Here is a 16213-nt window from a genome sequence, read left to right as displayed (position 1 = left end):
AGGTAAACAGCTGGGAAATAAATCGCATGTTTATTTTAGATCTGTGGCAGAAGCAATATACAGTAAATAAATCAATAAATCCACTGCTCTCTTGTCTCCTCTGAGGCTGGGACTCTAAACAGTGTTCTGTGCTCATCTGTGCAGCCAAAGACAGAACAGTTAGCACGTTTTGCTCAAACTTTCACCATGGCATTAGAACTGGTACACCGTTGTCGCTTGCGAAAACACAATAACGGCGCCGTGGGTGTAAACTTACAGATTAAGGGGCGGTAATATTATAATGAGATCCCTTTGCCACGTCACCAAGGGAGCGAAATCTGACGCGCTCGTTTTCTCAGAGGCTTGCAGAAAAAGGCTTACCAAAACAAAGTTACTGGGTTAATCTTTTTCACGTGTCCTTGGTTGGTAGATGCACCGGGGACCTGATTATAGCACTTAAAACCTGGAAAAGTCAGATTTTCATGATATGTCACCTTTAACTAATTTTTTTTATTCATTTAAATTTTTCTTCAGTGGTTTAAAGCTCAAAAGAATCTCAATAAATGAAATCTAATATTAAAAAAGCATCTCTCATTATATAATTGGGTTCCTTTGTCTTAAAAGATGCCGCTAAACATGATTCATAGAAAAAATATGGTAGTTAATTTAAAATTGTATTATTTTAAATACTATACTATTTGTTAATATTTTGAATTAGGTTTTATTTTTTAAAATGTCTGTTTTCATTTTAAATTTAGCTTAAGCTTTAGTCATTTTTGTTATGTGCTTATTAGAGTTTGTTAAATATTGTATTTTATATTATATTAATATTTTATTTTCAGTTCTAGTAATTTTAATACTTAAACATATTTCAGTCAGTTGCCAAGGCAAGTTTTTTTTACATTGACATTTTTAATCTAATATCTTTATTTTATTTTAGGTTTTTATTTCAATTTCCAAAAACCGTTTTAAAGGGATAGTTCACCCAAAAATGAAAATAGTAATCATTTACTAACCCTCCTGTCATTCCAAACCTGTATGAGTTTTTTTTCTTGTGTCAAATATAAAAGAAGATATTTTGAAGAATGCTGGTAATCAGAGAGTTAATGGTCCCCATTGACTTCCATAGTATTTCTGTTTGGTACAACTGTTTGGTTTTTCAAAATTCTTCAAAATATCTTCTTTTGTGTTCAATGTAAGAAAAGAAACATATACAGGTTTGGAACGTAAATGATGACAAAATGTTCATTTTTGGGTGAACTATTACACTATACTATGTTGTTGATTCTAAATGTATTGAAAACATTTTAAATCATACTTTAAACAGCATTTTATAATCTTATGTAAAATATTTGTTACATTTCTATATTATCATAATTTTTGTGCATGCAGTGAAAAACTGAAGAAATGATAGCCAGTTACAGTATCTAAAACTATACATTTTCCTTTACAAAATCCAATTTTTTTTCTTCTTTTTTTAGTACTTATAAATATTTGTTGTTTTTTTTAACTACCCAAAATTAAAAAGCTTTTATAGGCTATTAGGCTAATGATATGATTCATCTAATGTGAGTGCACATCATTTAAAAGTACTATTGATTTGTTTAGGCATAAAACACTTCAATACTGAAAATACTTAGTGCACCTTTTAATGTTTGTTTGAAGTGATGTGTTAAATAACCTAATACGACCAATGTGTAGGGGTCTGGAAGCTCAAGCAGCTCTTGGTAGACATGTAATCCTCTTGTTAGGGAAAGGAAATACATTAAAGTTATTGAAGAAAACTGGCAAAGCTTACTTTTTAAACACTTCAAAGATTAAAAATACACAGTGTTAGATAAAACAACAAGTATGATTGATAGTCAGTTAAGATGAATCATCAAGGTTTAATTCAGCACAGTGGTTGAGTCTCAGCTCTGAATTTAGATCCTTTTCCTGACCATCTGCTCTTCTTTTCTCCCAACAGCCAAAGCTTCTACACTGAGGGAGTCTGCCTTAAACTCCTCCAGAAGCACAGGCTTACTGCCATGTATTTGCCACAGACTTTATGCACAGGATGCTTGAAGTTCACTGTAGGAGGACGTATCTATATATATATATGTGTGTATGTATGTGTGTGTGTGTCTGTGATGACTGTGATGACAAAGCTGAATTTTTAGTAGCCATTGCTTCAATCTTCAGTGTCACATGATCACATTCTAATAGAAAATAGCTGAGCAGCTAAACCACGATAAATTTTTTTAAGGATTCTTTTCATGATTTAGTGAGCATTTAATTGAAATCTTACTTTTGAACAGTAGTGTTTGCCATGTTTGAAGAGTAATGTCTTACTGAACAGTGTGAACACTTATGATTATCTTACCTAAAACAGATGTTAATACCACAAGTTGACAAGGCTTTCAGATCATTTCTACACATGTGAAATGTTTCTTAAAATGTGTCTGAGCTTGCTGCAATTGTGTCTGCGTGTGTAGGATTTAACCTGCGTAAAGTGGAGGAACAGCGAGAGCAGGAGAAGAGAGATCACATGGGAAATGATGTCGCAGCCATCCTGTCTCGTCGCATTGCCGTGGAGTGCAGCGACTCTGAGGATGATTCATCCGAATTTGATGATGATGAGTGGTCTGAGTAAAGCTATCGCCTCGCTCTTCATCACCTGTGTGATGTCATTAAGATCATTCCTTTTAGGCCTCACACTTCTCATATTACCGGTTTACCTGCAGTGAGGCCAAAAGCAAATAAGGGGAAGAGGGCCAAACATTGTGTGTGTGTGCATCTGTGTGTCCAGAGGGTTGAGTCTAATCTAAATTAATTAAGCCTTCTCCTTTTTCAGAGCGCCTGTGCCTCTGTATAATGTGGCCAAAGGTAAACGGAGAGTGCTGGAGTTATGGTTGCTGAAAAGCTAGCTTTGCCATCACAGAAATAAATTACATTTTAAAATATATTTAAACAGAAAACAGGTATTTAAAATTGTAATAATAGTTCACAATATTACTGTTTTTACTACATTTTAATCAAATAAATGGAGCCTTGGTGAGCATAAAATACTTCTTTCAATGACATTTAAAAAAAACAAAAACTTTTGAATAGTATAGAGTGTGTGTGTAATTGTGTATCATATCAGACAAACATCAAAACTGTGTGTGTGTGTGTGTGTGTGTGTGTGTGTGTGTGTACGTGTGTACGTGTACTTCCGTATTTTCCTCTTGATGCATCCGTAACGTTTCTGTTAAAATCCCACATGATTTAACATTACTCTGTATTAACTAATCAACTAAAGCCTTCCTTACAGCCAAGACTAGACACACTTTATAATGCAGATTTTTAAAATAGTAAGTTGGTTTGTGTCTATGATAGTTCTTGCACCTTGTAGGATGAAATAACCTTGTATTTCATTGCAGTACGTATTCACGCTCCATGACCAAACGTTTTATCGGTTTAAATGGCATCCGGCTGTGTCTGTGCTGTTTGGCAGCCCTCAGGTCTGACTGAATGATGTTTGCGTCAGCCTCACAGTACTACCAGTAGTTTTTTCTTTGTTTAGCCCAAAGTGCCTGCTTCATAATGCCTGTTGTTTTAATGCCAAAGTTTTAGAAATTATGCAAGATTTTGAAATCAATGAAAAGTGAGATTGTTTTATTTGATGTATGTGGGTAATAATTTCGAGAATTTTCTATCAGCAACTGAAATAAAATCTTACATATAATACTGTGTCTGGCTGCTGTTACAGATGTTTCATAAGAGTGTTGTGCATAGCTGAACATTTTTTTTTTTCTACATGTTTGAGCTTGCATGTGCAGAGGTTTTTAGAGACTTCAAACTCTACAGCAGCACGGCAATTATTTTATACTTTGTAAATGAGATTTTAATACAAATACACAGATTTTAAACCCATTCACTAATGGCGATAACTGTAACATTGAAATAACAATCGTTCTAATTCAATAAGAAAAGTTCACACTACGCCTATAATTATAATGACACAGAGGAACGATATCATTGGAACAACTTTAAGAACAATTTTTTTTTTCAGCTGATGAATTATCAATCAGAAATCTAACAATCTTTAAAGAGCTCAAGCATTTAAAGTGGCAGACGACAAAATGCACGCTAATAAACAGAATGTCGTATGTGTTTTGTTTGGTGTGAAACACTGTTGTTATATTTATCAATCTTGGTGTGAACGGACCTAAATTGTCCTACTCAGCAACACAACCTTGCAGTTCTTAAAAATATCTGCTGCACAATAAATGAGGGACTAGGTTGACTTTTACTGTTGGTTAAAAACCATTTAACTTCATTCTAGATGTTTATAGCAGTGTTATTTTAGTATTGAGATACTGTTATAGGGATGATGTTTTGTTTTTTCATTTTTAGTTTCTTTTTAAACATTTTTTAAATGTCTTTTTTCATGTATTCTATATATTTTAATTAATGTTCATTTCAGTTTTAGTTATTTTAGTTAAACTAAATGAAAATGTTTTTCCATATTTCGTTTCGAGTAATGGATGTTTTTTTATGGTATTAGTTAACTTTAATAGCTTTGATTCAAAGCCAATTTATTTGGGTTAATATTTCAAATCTTAATTTTTATATGATAAAAAAAAGTTTGCTGAAAAAATACAACAGAAAATGTACAAAAGTTACAATTTATTAATTATAAACATTTTCCATAAAACATTTCAACAACATAACATTCATTCATACATTTGGACATTTTGTGCAACATTAATACATAGTAAGTGCAAACAAGACATTTATGAAGTATAAAAAACATCTGTCAGAATAACAAATGGCAAATAATTTGATAATTGAATACAAAAAATATTCAACCAAGTTTCAGTTTAAAAGTCAAGTCTGTAAAGTGCAAATGATTTTGATTCCATCAGTACACTCTGAACTTCAGAGGATGTAAAATGAGGCACAAATTTGAGACATTAAAGCAGACAGGAGGGTTTCTACGTGAACCCTTTTAGCTGGCTACTAGCTAAAAGGATACGGTGGCAGTCTTCAGTATAAAATAAAAAAGGGCACACACAGTTCCATAAACCCTTTGTACCACTTAATAAAATGATGCAGATGAGATCAGGTCACTGACAGTGGTCATGTTAACACCGTTGAGACAGGACATTTGGCAACTGGCACAGTGATATTCCCAAACAGGAACAGACATAAAATGTGAAACGGAATCTTGTATGGCACCATAGAATCTTCCGAAGTGTTCAGACGTGCTTACAGCACATGATGTTAGACATCACTGGGAGTGTGTGTATTTTTGTTGGGTGTGTTTGGTAGACAACAGCAGCAGGCCTGTCGCAGCACTCTCTGTATGTGTGTGTTTCTGTAGGCATAGATCAGTGGGTTCAGCATAGAGTTTCCTGTGAGCGGAACCAATGTGGCATAAGTATACAGAGCTGGGGACGATCCGTCGCCCAAGAGACCATACAAGGCGAAGGGCATCCAGCAGCTAGCAAATGTGGCGAGGATGAGGGCGAGCGTGTGAACCCGACGGCGCGTGTGCGTGCGCGCAGATGGGAGCGTGTGTCTCTGGAGGGCGATTTGATGCGAGTGGCGAAGTACGACCCGGCAGATACGGGCGTTGAGCTGCAGCATCAGAGCCAAGGTTAGCAGGAAGCCGCTGCACAGGGTCGCCAGGTGCACTCGGGTCAAAGGGCGAAGAACGCTGCAGGATTCTCCATCGTGCAAGCAATTCCAGCCCATGGCAGGCAGGGCACCTTGAAGACCCGCAAGAGTCCAGCCGACGGCCAGAGCGCAGCGTGTTTGCGTGTGCGTGCGGCGGGATCCGTAAGTCAGAGCGCGATGTAGTGAGAGGAAACGGTCCAGGGTGATTACCAACAGGGAGAACACGGACGCACTGAACGCGCTGACTAACAGACCCACGCTCCCCAGCTCTAGAGCTTCTGAGTACACACACCGGCGAGACAGGAAGTGCAAAAGGAGTCCCACCCCTGCCAGGAAGTCCGCCCAGGCCAGGCTGCCAATTAGCAGGAACATAGGTGCCCGTAGAGATGACGAGGAGAAGATGGTGGCCACGACGATTGCATTTTCACAGCAAATGAGGGCTCCTGATATGCACAGGGCCACGTCCCATGGAGTCATCACTGTGGCCTCCAGGGGTTTAGGGGTGACGTGGGAAGGGGTGAGTTCCAACAGTTGGTCCATCGCCAAGATGACTTCTAAGCCCACTGCAGAGTTATTCAGCGCCATTACTGTGGGAGAGTGAGAAAAGATGTAATCACGCAATCGACAGCACGGTGACTGTCACATATTCTGTTGAGCACTAGAGCTCCTGCGCTCCACTCCAAGGCCTGACCTCATAATGACATGCAGAGTAAGATGAACAGCAGTTTACAACATCGTATTCAAACTGTCATCCCTAGTTTGCACACTACTGTACTACTAGAGATGCTGGCAAAGGCAAAAGCTAATGAAACACTTTATTAGTCAGTCTCAAAATGCATACATTGCACATTTGATTTGAATTTTTAAGTTTACATTACAATTACAATACCATTTTAATGTAAAAAGTATATTTAATTATAAAATTTTAAATAGCTGTCTTCTATTAATATATTTTAAAACATAATTTATTCCTGTGATGGCAAAGCCGAATTTTCAGCAGCCATTAGTGTCACATGATCATTCAGAAACCATTCTAATTTGCTGATTTGCTGCTCAAGAAACATTTCTTACTATTACCAATACTGAAAACAGCTGCTGCTTTTTTTCTAAAATTCTAAATGACTTTGCTGTCACAATATAATATATTATTCATCAATTTCTATATTAATAAAATACAAAAAAATGTTAATATTTTGTCTTGTTTTTTCTGTCTGTATATATGCATATTGGGTTGGTGAAGGTTACATTTGATGTTGTTTATTAACTGCATATTGCCTTATTTTAGTGTTTAAGTGTCATGTGGTATTTTGTCTATGTATAGGTAATGTGCATTTACATTCATGTTTCTTTAGTCACTGTTCATGGAAAGGCTAATTTTGAACTTTAAGCTAACATGTATTTGCCCCCTTTTATTATCATCATCCAAAACTGAACTCACATTATTCATATGGCATTATCATTCATATTAATTCAAATAAACTTGCAACAATTACACACAAGTCATAATTTTAATAGGTTTATAAGCAAACTAAATATTTCCAGGTATCCCCTGAATCCTGCAGGGTTAACGTGCAGGGTTGGGAATCACTGTTTTTAAGTTCAAAGCGCTCTTTAAGCAGACTGATGTAACATACGAGGTTATGTAAAATACACAAGCACCACAAATCCCATCCCGTATTGACTTGAATATTCTCGCTGTATTTGCCCAGCGAATTTCTGACAGCAAAGCTACTAGTCATCTTGAATTTAACAAGAATTCACAGAGTAGATAAAGATGCATAAAACAGACTTACGGAAGCTGTAGAAGATTGCAAAGGACAATTCTTCACGCCACCATCCAGCTGAAGGTCTCTTGGAGCGCGCGCTGAAATCTGAGCTCGAGCTGGCGGTGAAGAACCGGGGCAAATCCAGTTCTTGAGAAAACGATATCTTGTTCTTCCTGCAAAGCGAGGTTCCTTCGTGGCTCCGCTGTATTCGGTCTTTCGATGTAACACTCAGCTCCGGTGGGCTGTGAACTATACCCTCACCGATTCCCCTCTGACGTCAGTTACGATGATGAGGGGTGATTCTGCCACGGTCGACCAATCAGGAGACTCTCAGGGACACCAGCCTCTGTCGTAATTTCATTCATAAAAATACCGCATTCTTTCACCCCGCCCACTGCGACGGCAGGAGAGAAGACAAAAGTGTAATCAAACGGCCTTGTTAAAGGCAGTCCCTGCGTGGACCAAAATACACTGGGCCTTCATAAAAAAATCACTGATAAACTATACATTTATAACTAGTAAACTTATCTCAAAATACAAAAAGCTGGCCGAATCAAGCGTGTGATTTGCGTGCACGTGACCGAGTGTGATTGAGAGAGAGCGTGAGAGTGAGTCACTGCTGTTCCTGCTGCTGAAACATTGCTTTGCTTCGTTGATTGTGACGTAAATTGTGCCACACTATTGGGGTACGTGGCACAACTCTACGATTAATTTCACCTCTACCATAAAATCCCACGTGCTCATCTATAACCTTTTATAAGTGACGAAGCTAAAATGTACACTGTCGCAAACAAGGAACTCGCGCACGCACATCTGCCTAATTTACCATTTATTTAAATGTTACTTTTCTGGTGACTGAAGGTTATAACCATGACATAATTTCCCTGCAGATGATGGAGATTATGGCGCTTCCCGGCAGATTTGGCGCGTGGGCGTCGCAGTGCTCGCGTGGCTCTGCATTTCAATTAAGCAGGTGGGCGAGCGCTACAATACTGGGGGACTCTCGCGTTCTCTATAAAAGGACATGCGCTTCCGGTGGTCACCAGCTGGGGAATCTTATAAGCAATACCGCCTAAAGCTTTCTGTGGTCAGGGAGAGTAGCTGTAAGTGTCAGTTGATGATTCTGAACAATTTATTGAACAATCCATCTTTAAGAACTGCTATGACTGACTAAACTGGGGTCTTGTTGGTTAAAGTATGTTCTACAATAAAATAATAATAATACATTTAAATGAACAGTATTATATATCATTTTAAATCACTCAGTCAACCTAATTACATTATAGAGTACACCAACAAGACTAAATGTTAAGGATCAGTGTGAACAACCTCCTTAAGGTCATTGCACAATGTTACTGCTTTCCAGGATTACCAGCTGGTGCCCTTTGAGTGTTTATTTTATCCATCCCTGATAACCTGTAAATATTTTAGTAATTTTGTATATTTTGTTATAAAATAAAGCACTATTGACCTGATGCACTTCATGTGTCTCCACCAATCAAATATATAGCATAAGCTAATTTCTGGGGTTCAGTATGTTTGATGCTGTGAGATTATGTCAATGAGTGAATCATTTGAAAAGGATGTTTAGAAATAAGAGCACAGACACTGTTTAACATTTCACCGTTGTATCTCCTTGAGCTTCTATTTGGCGGGAAGTCTGTGTGTGTGTGTGGTGGGGGGTGTACTGCGGAATTTCTCCCAGTTACCTAATATCTGCAGAGCGCATGCGCAGCTTTATCTCTCTGCACCTAGTTCTCCATAGAGAAGGACGCCCACTCTCTCTCTATTCACACGGTTTGGCACTACCTATTGATCTGTCAGTGCATCGTGAGACATTACACAACAGTATAAGGAGTGATGGTGTGGGTTAGGGAGATTTTCAGTGGGTTTTAATTGAACAGTGGGTAGGCACTGAATTTATTGTAAAAGCAAATGCTGACCTGATTTGCATTGATCCCAGATGTGGCAACGATAGACTGCTTCCTCCTACATAAGCATGCATTCCCACACCTACACATATACATTCCTTATATCATCGCCTCCTCTGCTCAGTTTATTATGCTGTGACTTTTAATTACAATTAAAAAAATTAGCATCCAGGAGGACGAGGATGCGAGGATGCAGAGGACTTGAGGGATAGAGAAAGGAGAACTTATGTAACTATGCCAAACTCTGTCTCTCTTGCTCTGGCCCTGTTCTTAAATGAAGCAAAATTTGCTTTTCCTGGCTAAAATATATTTCAAATGTATAATAATTGTGTTGAACAAAGCACAGCTTTAGTTTAAACCTTCAAATGCCAAAATATATTACAAAATGTACTTCAGTGGAGCAAGAAAAAACATTTCCAATTTCAAAATGCATTTTGCGTAAAAACAAAATGTTTTTTTTTTTATTTATGTTGGATTGTGTAAATATAGTTATAATATATTTCGTGTGAAAATATACAAGAAATCACATATAAAATGGCCAAAAAATAAATGAGGAAATATAAGTAATTAATATAAGTAACTAAAACATATTGAAAATATATTTATGCAAATATATTTTAAAAACCTACATTAGCAATATAATTTTTTTTTGTATATTTAAAATATATTTAAAACATTGCATCCACACAGCCTTTTAGTCTTTTACACTACAATGCTTTATCTCAAAACCTTTTCTGGGCCAGAGACAATCAAACAGAAAGAAGGTCAAAAAGAACCAGTATGGACATGCTGGTGACTGTTTATAATGGTCTGGTGGCACAGGAGACCAGCATCTGCTGGAAGTGAGGTGTGACAAATTTCTGCAGTCTGCTTGTGAAAAGGCAGAATATCTTCAGTGGTGTGGATATCAAGACATGGTCATTTGCCATTTGGTTGCCATGTTACCTGTCTCACATTACACACCTTCCAGTCTCACTGAATCAGAGGGCATGACGTCAACACACACACGCTCCTCACAGTTCACAACGACCTTTCGTCTGGAGGACACAGACATTTAGGACTGGATATTAGCTTGACAGGCACGTGTGTGTTTATGGCTTTTACTCTTTAAGTTACTAGTTTTAAGCTTTCTGAAGCGAGGTTAAGTTGTTTCTCAGTTCATTAAGTGTTTCATTTTCAACTTGTTGGTGTCTAGTGCTTGTATCAAACTTTAGTTGCATTATTGGAGTCAGTGTTTAGCAGAGTAAGTCTGACTAGGAAAAGTTAAGATTGTTAGACTGATTCAAAGCTAAATAGTGTTTCAGTCATATGTGGTCGCTTTATTGATAATTTAAGTCAGCATTGTCTGTTCTAAATGAGGAGCTTTGAGCATTGTGCTCACAGTTTGTGTTTATTACAGGTGGGATTACTGACGATTTTTTGAGGATGAGGTGTGTGTGGGCCGCACTCTGTGGGACTGTACTGCTAACGCAGGTTATTATAACCAATTCACAAACCTCAGGTAAGTGTCAATACAACAATGAGCTTGTATATCATGCTTAAGTATCTTAACCTTAAAAAATTGTTTTTAGCTAGGTTTTTTTTTAGCTAAAATGTTAACATTCTGCAAATCTAACCTCCTTTGATTCCTGGCCCATATTCAATTGATTAACTTTTATTTTTTTGTTATTTTAATCATTCTATTTAATGATTTTAAGTCATAAAAAAATAAATGTCAACCTAAATATTTTATTTGTGAGTTTTGATAAATCAGTTCTTGTATTAAAGCACGGTTTTAGAGTCAAATTTGTCAAGTCTGAGAAAAAAAAAGACAGCATTAGTTAGAAAAGCAGGTCTTGCGGTAAGTCTCTTTTGTTCTTTTGCATTTGAGTGCTGCTGAAAAACACTTAAATTTATCAAGAGATTCAGCTGTATCAATTCAGAACAGCACAACATTTCTTTCTCTCTTTTACAATGTTATTTATCTTTCATTTAATTGATAACATTTCTAGCTTTCTCCCTCAAACATATGCGAGTGTCATGTGAGCAAGTGAGAATATAAGCTTACACTTTTTATCTCTTGATGGACTGACAGATTCATCCATTGGGGGCTGTTCTCAGTTTGACTCGTGTAATGGCTGCATCAGCGGAGACTCGGCCCTCAACCTGACACGATGTGTGTGGCAAAGTTGTAATGACGGTAAAAAAAAAAATAATACATGTAGCATATGAGTTCAAAAGTATTCTCCTGTGCAATGTCTCTGTTGTTTGTGCGCACACACACTTACAGAGGATCCCACTGAAGGACATGTGATCCTAGCCACGGAGAGCGATCTCAGGAACAACCCGGTGAATTATTCAAACACAGGCACACGCGCAGTTACAGCACAGACATCAGTCTTAGTAAATAATTCAACACCATTATCTACCCTCCTGGAAATATGTGAAGAGAGAGAGAGAGAGAGAGAGAGAGCGAGAGAGCGAGAGAGAGAGATGTTCAACAAGAAGCAGCTTCGTTTAGTCTATTCATGCTCTGTTGCCAAGGCAACCAGCTCTGTAACCCAGTCTCTCTTGCTCTTTTAGACTCATATCTAAAATACAACTAGGTTTACATGCTCACCTTTGCTTTACACACTAAAATAAACAACCAACAGGATGTTTAGAAAACAAAGACTGAATGACATTATAGCGCTTTTTACTTGACTACTTGTCAAATAAATAAATACATGACTTGAAATATTGATTTAAGTTGATATTATTTTCTATGATTGTAATCCTAACTGCATTATGTTTTCATTGTCATGTTACCTACCAGTTGTGTCGCTTCACTTCCATTTACAAATCCTCTCTTGTGGCCTCACGCAATAGTAAACTGTCCATAAGATGTACACTTTAGAATCTCGCTAGAAGTAGAAGGTCATCCGGGAACTTTTCGCGTACTGTTTTATGAAAACTTTACATACTTTTCACATACTGTTTTTTCGCCTACTACATTTCAAAGTATGTATGTAGCCTATTACTGTGACGCAAGATAGCGTCAGTTGCCTATGAAGCACGTGCTGTAAACGGTACAACTAGTTGTTCAACAAACCAGTGTGTTGCACTGTTTTTGTGCAGTTAAAACAATCGGAAGCGTCTGACACCGGAGGTCTCGCATATTTAAGTTAAATTAAAAATGGCCTTGTCCGCACCTTTTTTTTTTTAAATAAGCAGGATACATAACTCATAAGTCAGCCCCTCGTGGACAGTCCGCGTGGACTTGTTCAGAAAAAACAGTGCCGGTGATTTGAGCACTTGAAATATCAAAAATATCAGACCGCTGGATGGCGCCATAGATCTTAGTCAGGGTAGCGCCATATTCAATTTTTCAAAGGAATGAAAGGCTCTATGAGGGATAGAAGTACAGCGTTCAATGGGTTTTTACTGTTGTTGGATTGTACCAACATATTGTTTTTTTTTTTTCCAGCTGACGAAACGTCTTATTGAAGAAAAAACTCAGTTATTGTATTGAAAGTCATTGTGAAAATTACTATTGACCTCTGTTGATCAGAATCAAGTGTTCAAGAGAGCCATGTAATAAAACAGATCAATTCCCTTCTTACCTGAAGGTGACTGAATGTTAGTATTATGTATTTCATTTTCAGGAAATGACACACGATGCATGTCTGACACTGAAGACTCTGGGGGCTGCTCTGTCTACAATGAGACCGGCATGTGCCAAAGTGAGCAAAAATGTGCATATTTGCAAATTAATGTGTGTGTATGCAAATTAATGTGTGTGTGTGTGTGTGTGTATTTGTTTATTGTAGCAGATGGTGGATCTGCTGATGGTGGTGGCAAAGGTGAGGCATTTGATTTTCACTGTATAAATCCTATTATGCCTATTTTTGTTGTTGTTTATTGCATTCTCTTTTTTCATTTTCTTTCATAACACAATCACAAATACAGATACAACCCCTGGGTCAGGCCCTGATTTCTCTCAAGCATCATTTGACCTGTCCAGCTTCATTGGAGGAATCATCCTGGTGTTGGTGTTGCAGGCTGGGGCTTTTTTTGCCATGCGGTTCCTCAAAACAAAAGACAGCTCTTATGAAACTATGTGAGTAATAATCATTTATTAACTGAATGTGAGCTTTTTCTTGATGACTTTTGGCCTTCAATGTTTAATGCAGTATGTAGGAGCAACAAGGGCATGTAGATACAGAGGGATTAATTTTGTATGTGTAGATCATTAACTGTTTAACTGTTTTGCCCCCTTCTCTTTCAGTGATCAACCTCAGTCATGAATGAGTCATGAATGGGAGAGAAAATTATGGAACAAAACAAAAAGAAAAGCAGATACTCAAAGGAATGGATGCTGCATTGGGGAGAAGTCTTTAGACACGGTTTTTCTCTTTTTGCTTGTCCTAAAACCTTATTAGCTTGTTAATTGCTTTGGTTAAATCACCAGTTCTTGAATGATAAAAACTATTTTTGTGTACAGAAGAGAGAAATGTGAAAAGCAAATGATATAGATGTGGTATGACATATATATAGGGAATTATTCACATTTGAGCATGGGTATATCATTGGCTCTTGTGGAGTGAGTTTTTAACTGTTTAAGGTGATTTAAATCTCTGGTTTGGCTCTGTTTCTGTTAGTTTGATTTGAAAGATTGTTGCACTATTTTAATATTTTGAATAATTGCATGCCGTTATATCTGCTTTTTATTAAATGCTATGTTTTGTAGATAGTTACCTAGACTCATGTAGCATTGAGTTTGAATGAAAATTGAAGCAATAAAGTAATTAGACTCTGGAATGTTATACAGCGTTCACCCTGTAGGTGTCAGTATAACTACATTTTTAACAACCTTAACCTCTCTGGGCCTGTAGGATGTATTCTTAATAAACCACTTACAAGAATGAACATATTTTGTGCTTTTGACAGTATCTTCAGTATCTTAAAGGGTCCTTCATTTATTTTCTCTTTAATCAACTTTCAACAAATTTTCCCAGCCTACCTCAATTTTACAAACAACATTTTTTCCCTGTAGATGTCTTGCAGTATTTCAGAGTTGAAACATTCTTGCAGATACTTCAGGTCCTTGTGACAATGTTTTTCATCAGTCAAACAGAGTACTGAATTAATACATTTAGTTTTAATACCATTTAAGAAATGGGCATGTAATGATATCTCCACCGCAAAAAAAACCTGTATCAACTTCCTCTTAAGCTTTTAACCTTGCTAGGTCATAAAACATATACTCTGTGAGGACATATTCAATTAAACAGGATAAACATTCTAAAAAAAATTAAGAAAACAAAATAAACAATATATACATGGACATAACAAAAATATTAACTGTACCATCTATGGAGATACAAGCAGGAGTATCTCTTAAGGATATAACATAGGCATAAAACACAAGCTTATATCCTTAAACAAAATATAACGATTAACTGAATATTGTCTGTAAAAGAATAATGAAATATATAAGGAATACAGTAAATATATGAAACCGTGACTGTATGATGAAAATATGGTATGCAGTGAACAAATTGATATTCTGAATATAATGAGAAAGATAAAAATTAAACACCAGGTGCAGCAAAAAGTGAGGAGTAACTCTTCATTATCTCACTCAGATAACATTCAAGGACAAAGCCTCTGTGTCTGGTCTTAAAGAAACAAGAGAAGGAAAATATACATTTAAAACTACTAAACAAACAACAACAAAAAAAAAAACAATCAGAGATAAATAAAAGTAAATAAGAATTATCAGGTAGTTTCCTCAGAGGTGCCATTGTTTACATTAACTATAGCATTCTCCCCAATAATCTGTGGTGGGATGAGGTTTTACTTTTGAATGGAAAGTGTGAGTAACCTTTCACCAATTAATTAAAACTAGGAATAATAAATACATTTGTTCTGTAAAGGCTGGTTTTTGGAGAAATTAGAGAGGATGGAGAAAACTCTCGTGTTAAATATTCTTGGAAGTCAACAAGTCATACTGCATTCTTTGTAGACCATAGTGTAACACTTCCTGAGTCGAAAAGTTCATATGAGGCCACCGAATCCACTAATCATTCTCAACATATACTGCCACCCAAATAAAAAAAGCACCCAATCAAATTCACAACTAATAGCACAAATAGGGTGGAGAGAAAGCTGTTTCAGGACTTTTATTAGTGTTTCTTTGGGCATTTAGGGCTTTTTCAGGCTTGTTTGGGGCATGTTTGGAGCTTGTTACAGGCTGAAAACTGGAATGTTGCTGATTTGATGCCCGCCAACCTCAAAATCATGCCCAGACTGACTGGTCTGCATAAAGTACTCACCGTTGTGCATGAGAGACCAGGAAATTAATTTGTTGCTTGTCACATACTTAAAATATCTTACAATCAGTTTCTGTTTATCCTCTCATAGCTGTAAACAAAACCTGCAAACACAGTAAAAAACACAGTATCTTTCCAATTCAGGGTTGACTGTCATCAGGACAGACATCCACCAGCTAAAAAGGAGTGAATAAAAACAGACATAAAATGGAAAACAACACATCCAAGCAGACTTTATAGAAACATTATCGTCATTAATGTAGTATGAAGCAAGCAATCAAGCTGACAAATCTGAAAGAGTTGTAAGAATGTATATGTGTTAGTGGATTGAACTATTGACCTGCTTGCATAATTGGACCTTTATATGTGGGGGTTTAAAAGCATTTCTCCCTTTGGCCAGACCCCCATTCACCTCTCAGATAAAACATGGCATGAATAAATGCACGTAAGAAGATTGTGAATAACTATAGATTATATAATATAATTTGCTAGCTTTTTTTCCCAACAGGAGAGTTGTATCATCTGTTTTCTTCTACCAGTAATACATTTCTGTGTTAGAGCCCTGTTTGCAGTTCAAATTCTGTTCAGGTCACCATAATGT

The 16213-nt window shown here is 36.8% G+C and overlaps 3 protein-coding genes across 3 annotated transcripts in view; 2 read left to right on the top strand and 1 right to left on the bottom strand.

Annotated features, from left to right (window-relative positions):
* The window catches only part of LOC107696558 (wiskott-Aldrich syndrome protein family member 2-like), a 13363-nt gene extending 10510 nt beyond the window's left edge, over positions 1-2853 (top strand). Inside the window, exon 9 of the mRNA XM_016496965.1 lies at positions 2454-2853. Coding sequence (XP_016352451.1) covers positions 2454-2611 — 158 coding nt within the window. The 3' untranslated portion in view covers positions 2612-2853. The remainder of the gene's footprint in view (positions 1-2453) is intronic.
* A 2109-nt stretch (positions 2854-4962) lies between these two features.
* Positions 4963-7612, bottom strand: LOC107696567 (G-protein coupled receptor 12-like). Its single transcript, XM_016496977.1, has 2 exons — positions 7416-7612; positions 4963-6209 (listed from the first exon to the last, which is right to left on the bottom strand). Exon 2 carries the CDS (start codon positions 6205-6207, stop codon positions 5227-5229), a length of 981 nt encoding a protein of 326 aa, XP_016352463.1. The 5' UTR covers positions 6208-6209; positions 7416-7612; the 3' UTR covers positions 4963-5226.
* Positions 7613-10380: 2768 nt separating this feature from the next.
* Positions 10381-14208, top strand: LOC107696577 (CD164 sialomucin-like 2 protein). Its single transcript, XM_016496988.1, has 7 exons — positions 10381-10402; positions 10719-10820; positions 11394-11498; positions 12943-13020; positions 13108-13140; positions 13247-13397; positions 13566-14208. Exons 2-7 carry the CDS (start codon positions 10745-10747, stop codon positions 13582-13584), a joined length of 462 nt encoding a protein of 153 aa, XP_016352474.1. The 5' UTR covers positions 10381-10402; positions 10719-10744; the 3' UTR covers positions 13585-14208.
* The last annotated feature ends 2005 nt before the right edge of the window (positions 14209-16213 follow it).

Source organism: Sinocyclocheilus anshuiensis, unplaced genomic scaffold (assembly GCF_001515605.1).
Source record: "Sinocyclocheilus anshuiensis isolate Anshui unplaced genomic scaffold, SAMN03320099.WGS_v1.1 scaffold590, whole genome shotgun sequence".
Taxonomy (NCBI): domain Eukaryota; kingdom Metazoa; phylum Chordata; class Actinopteri; order Cypriniformes; family Cyprinidae; genus Sinocyclocheilus; species Sinocyclocheilus anshuiensis.
The sequence above is the reverse complement of the archived record's forward strand: the minus strand, read 5'-3'. Positions and strand labels throughout refer to the sequence as shown.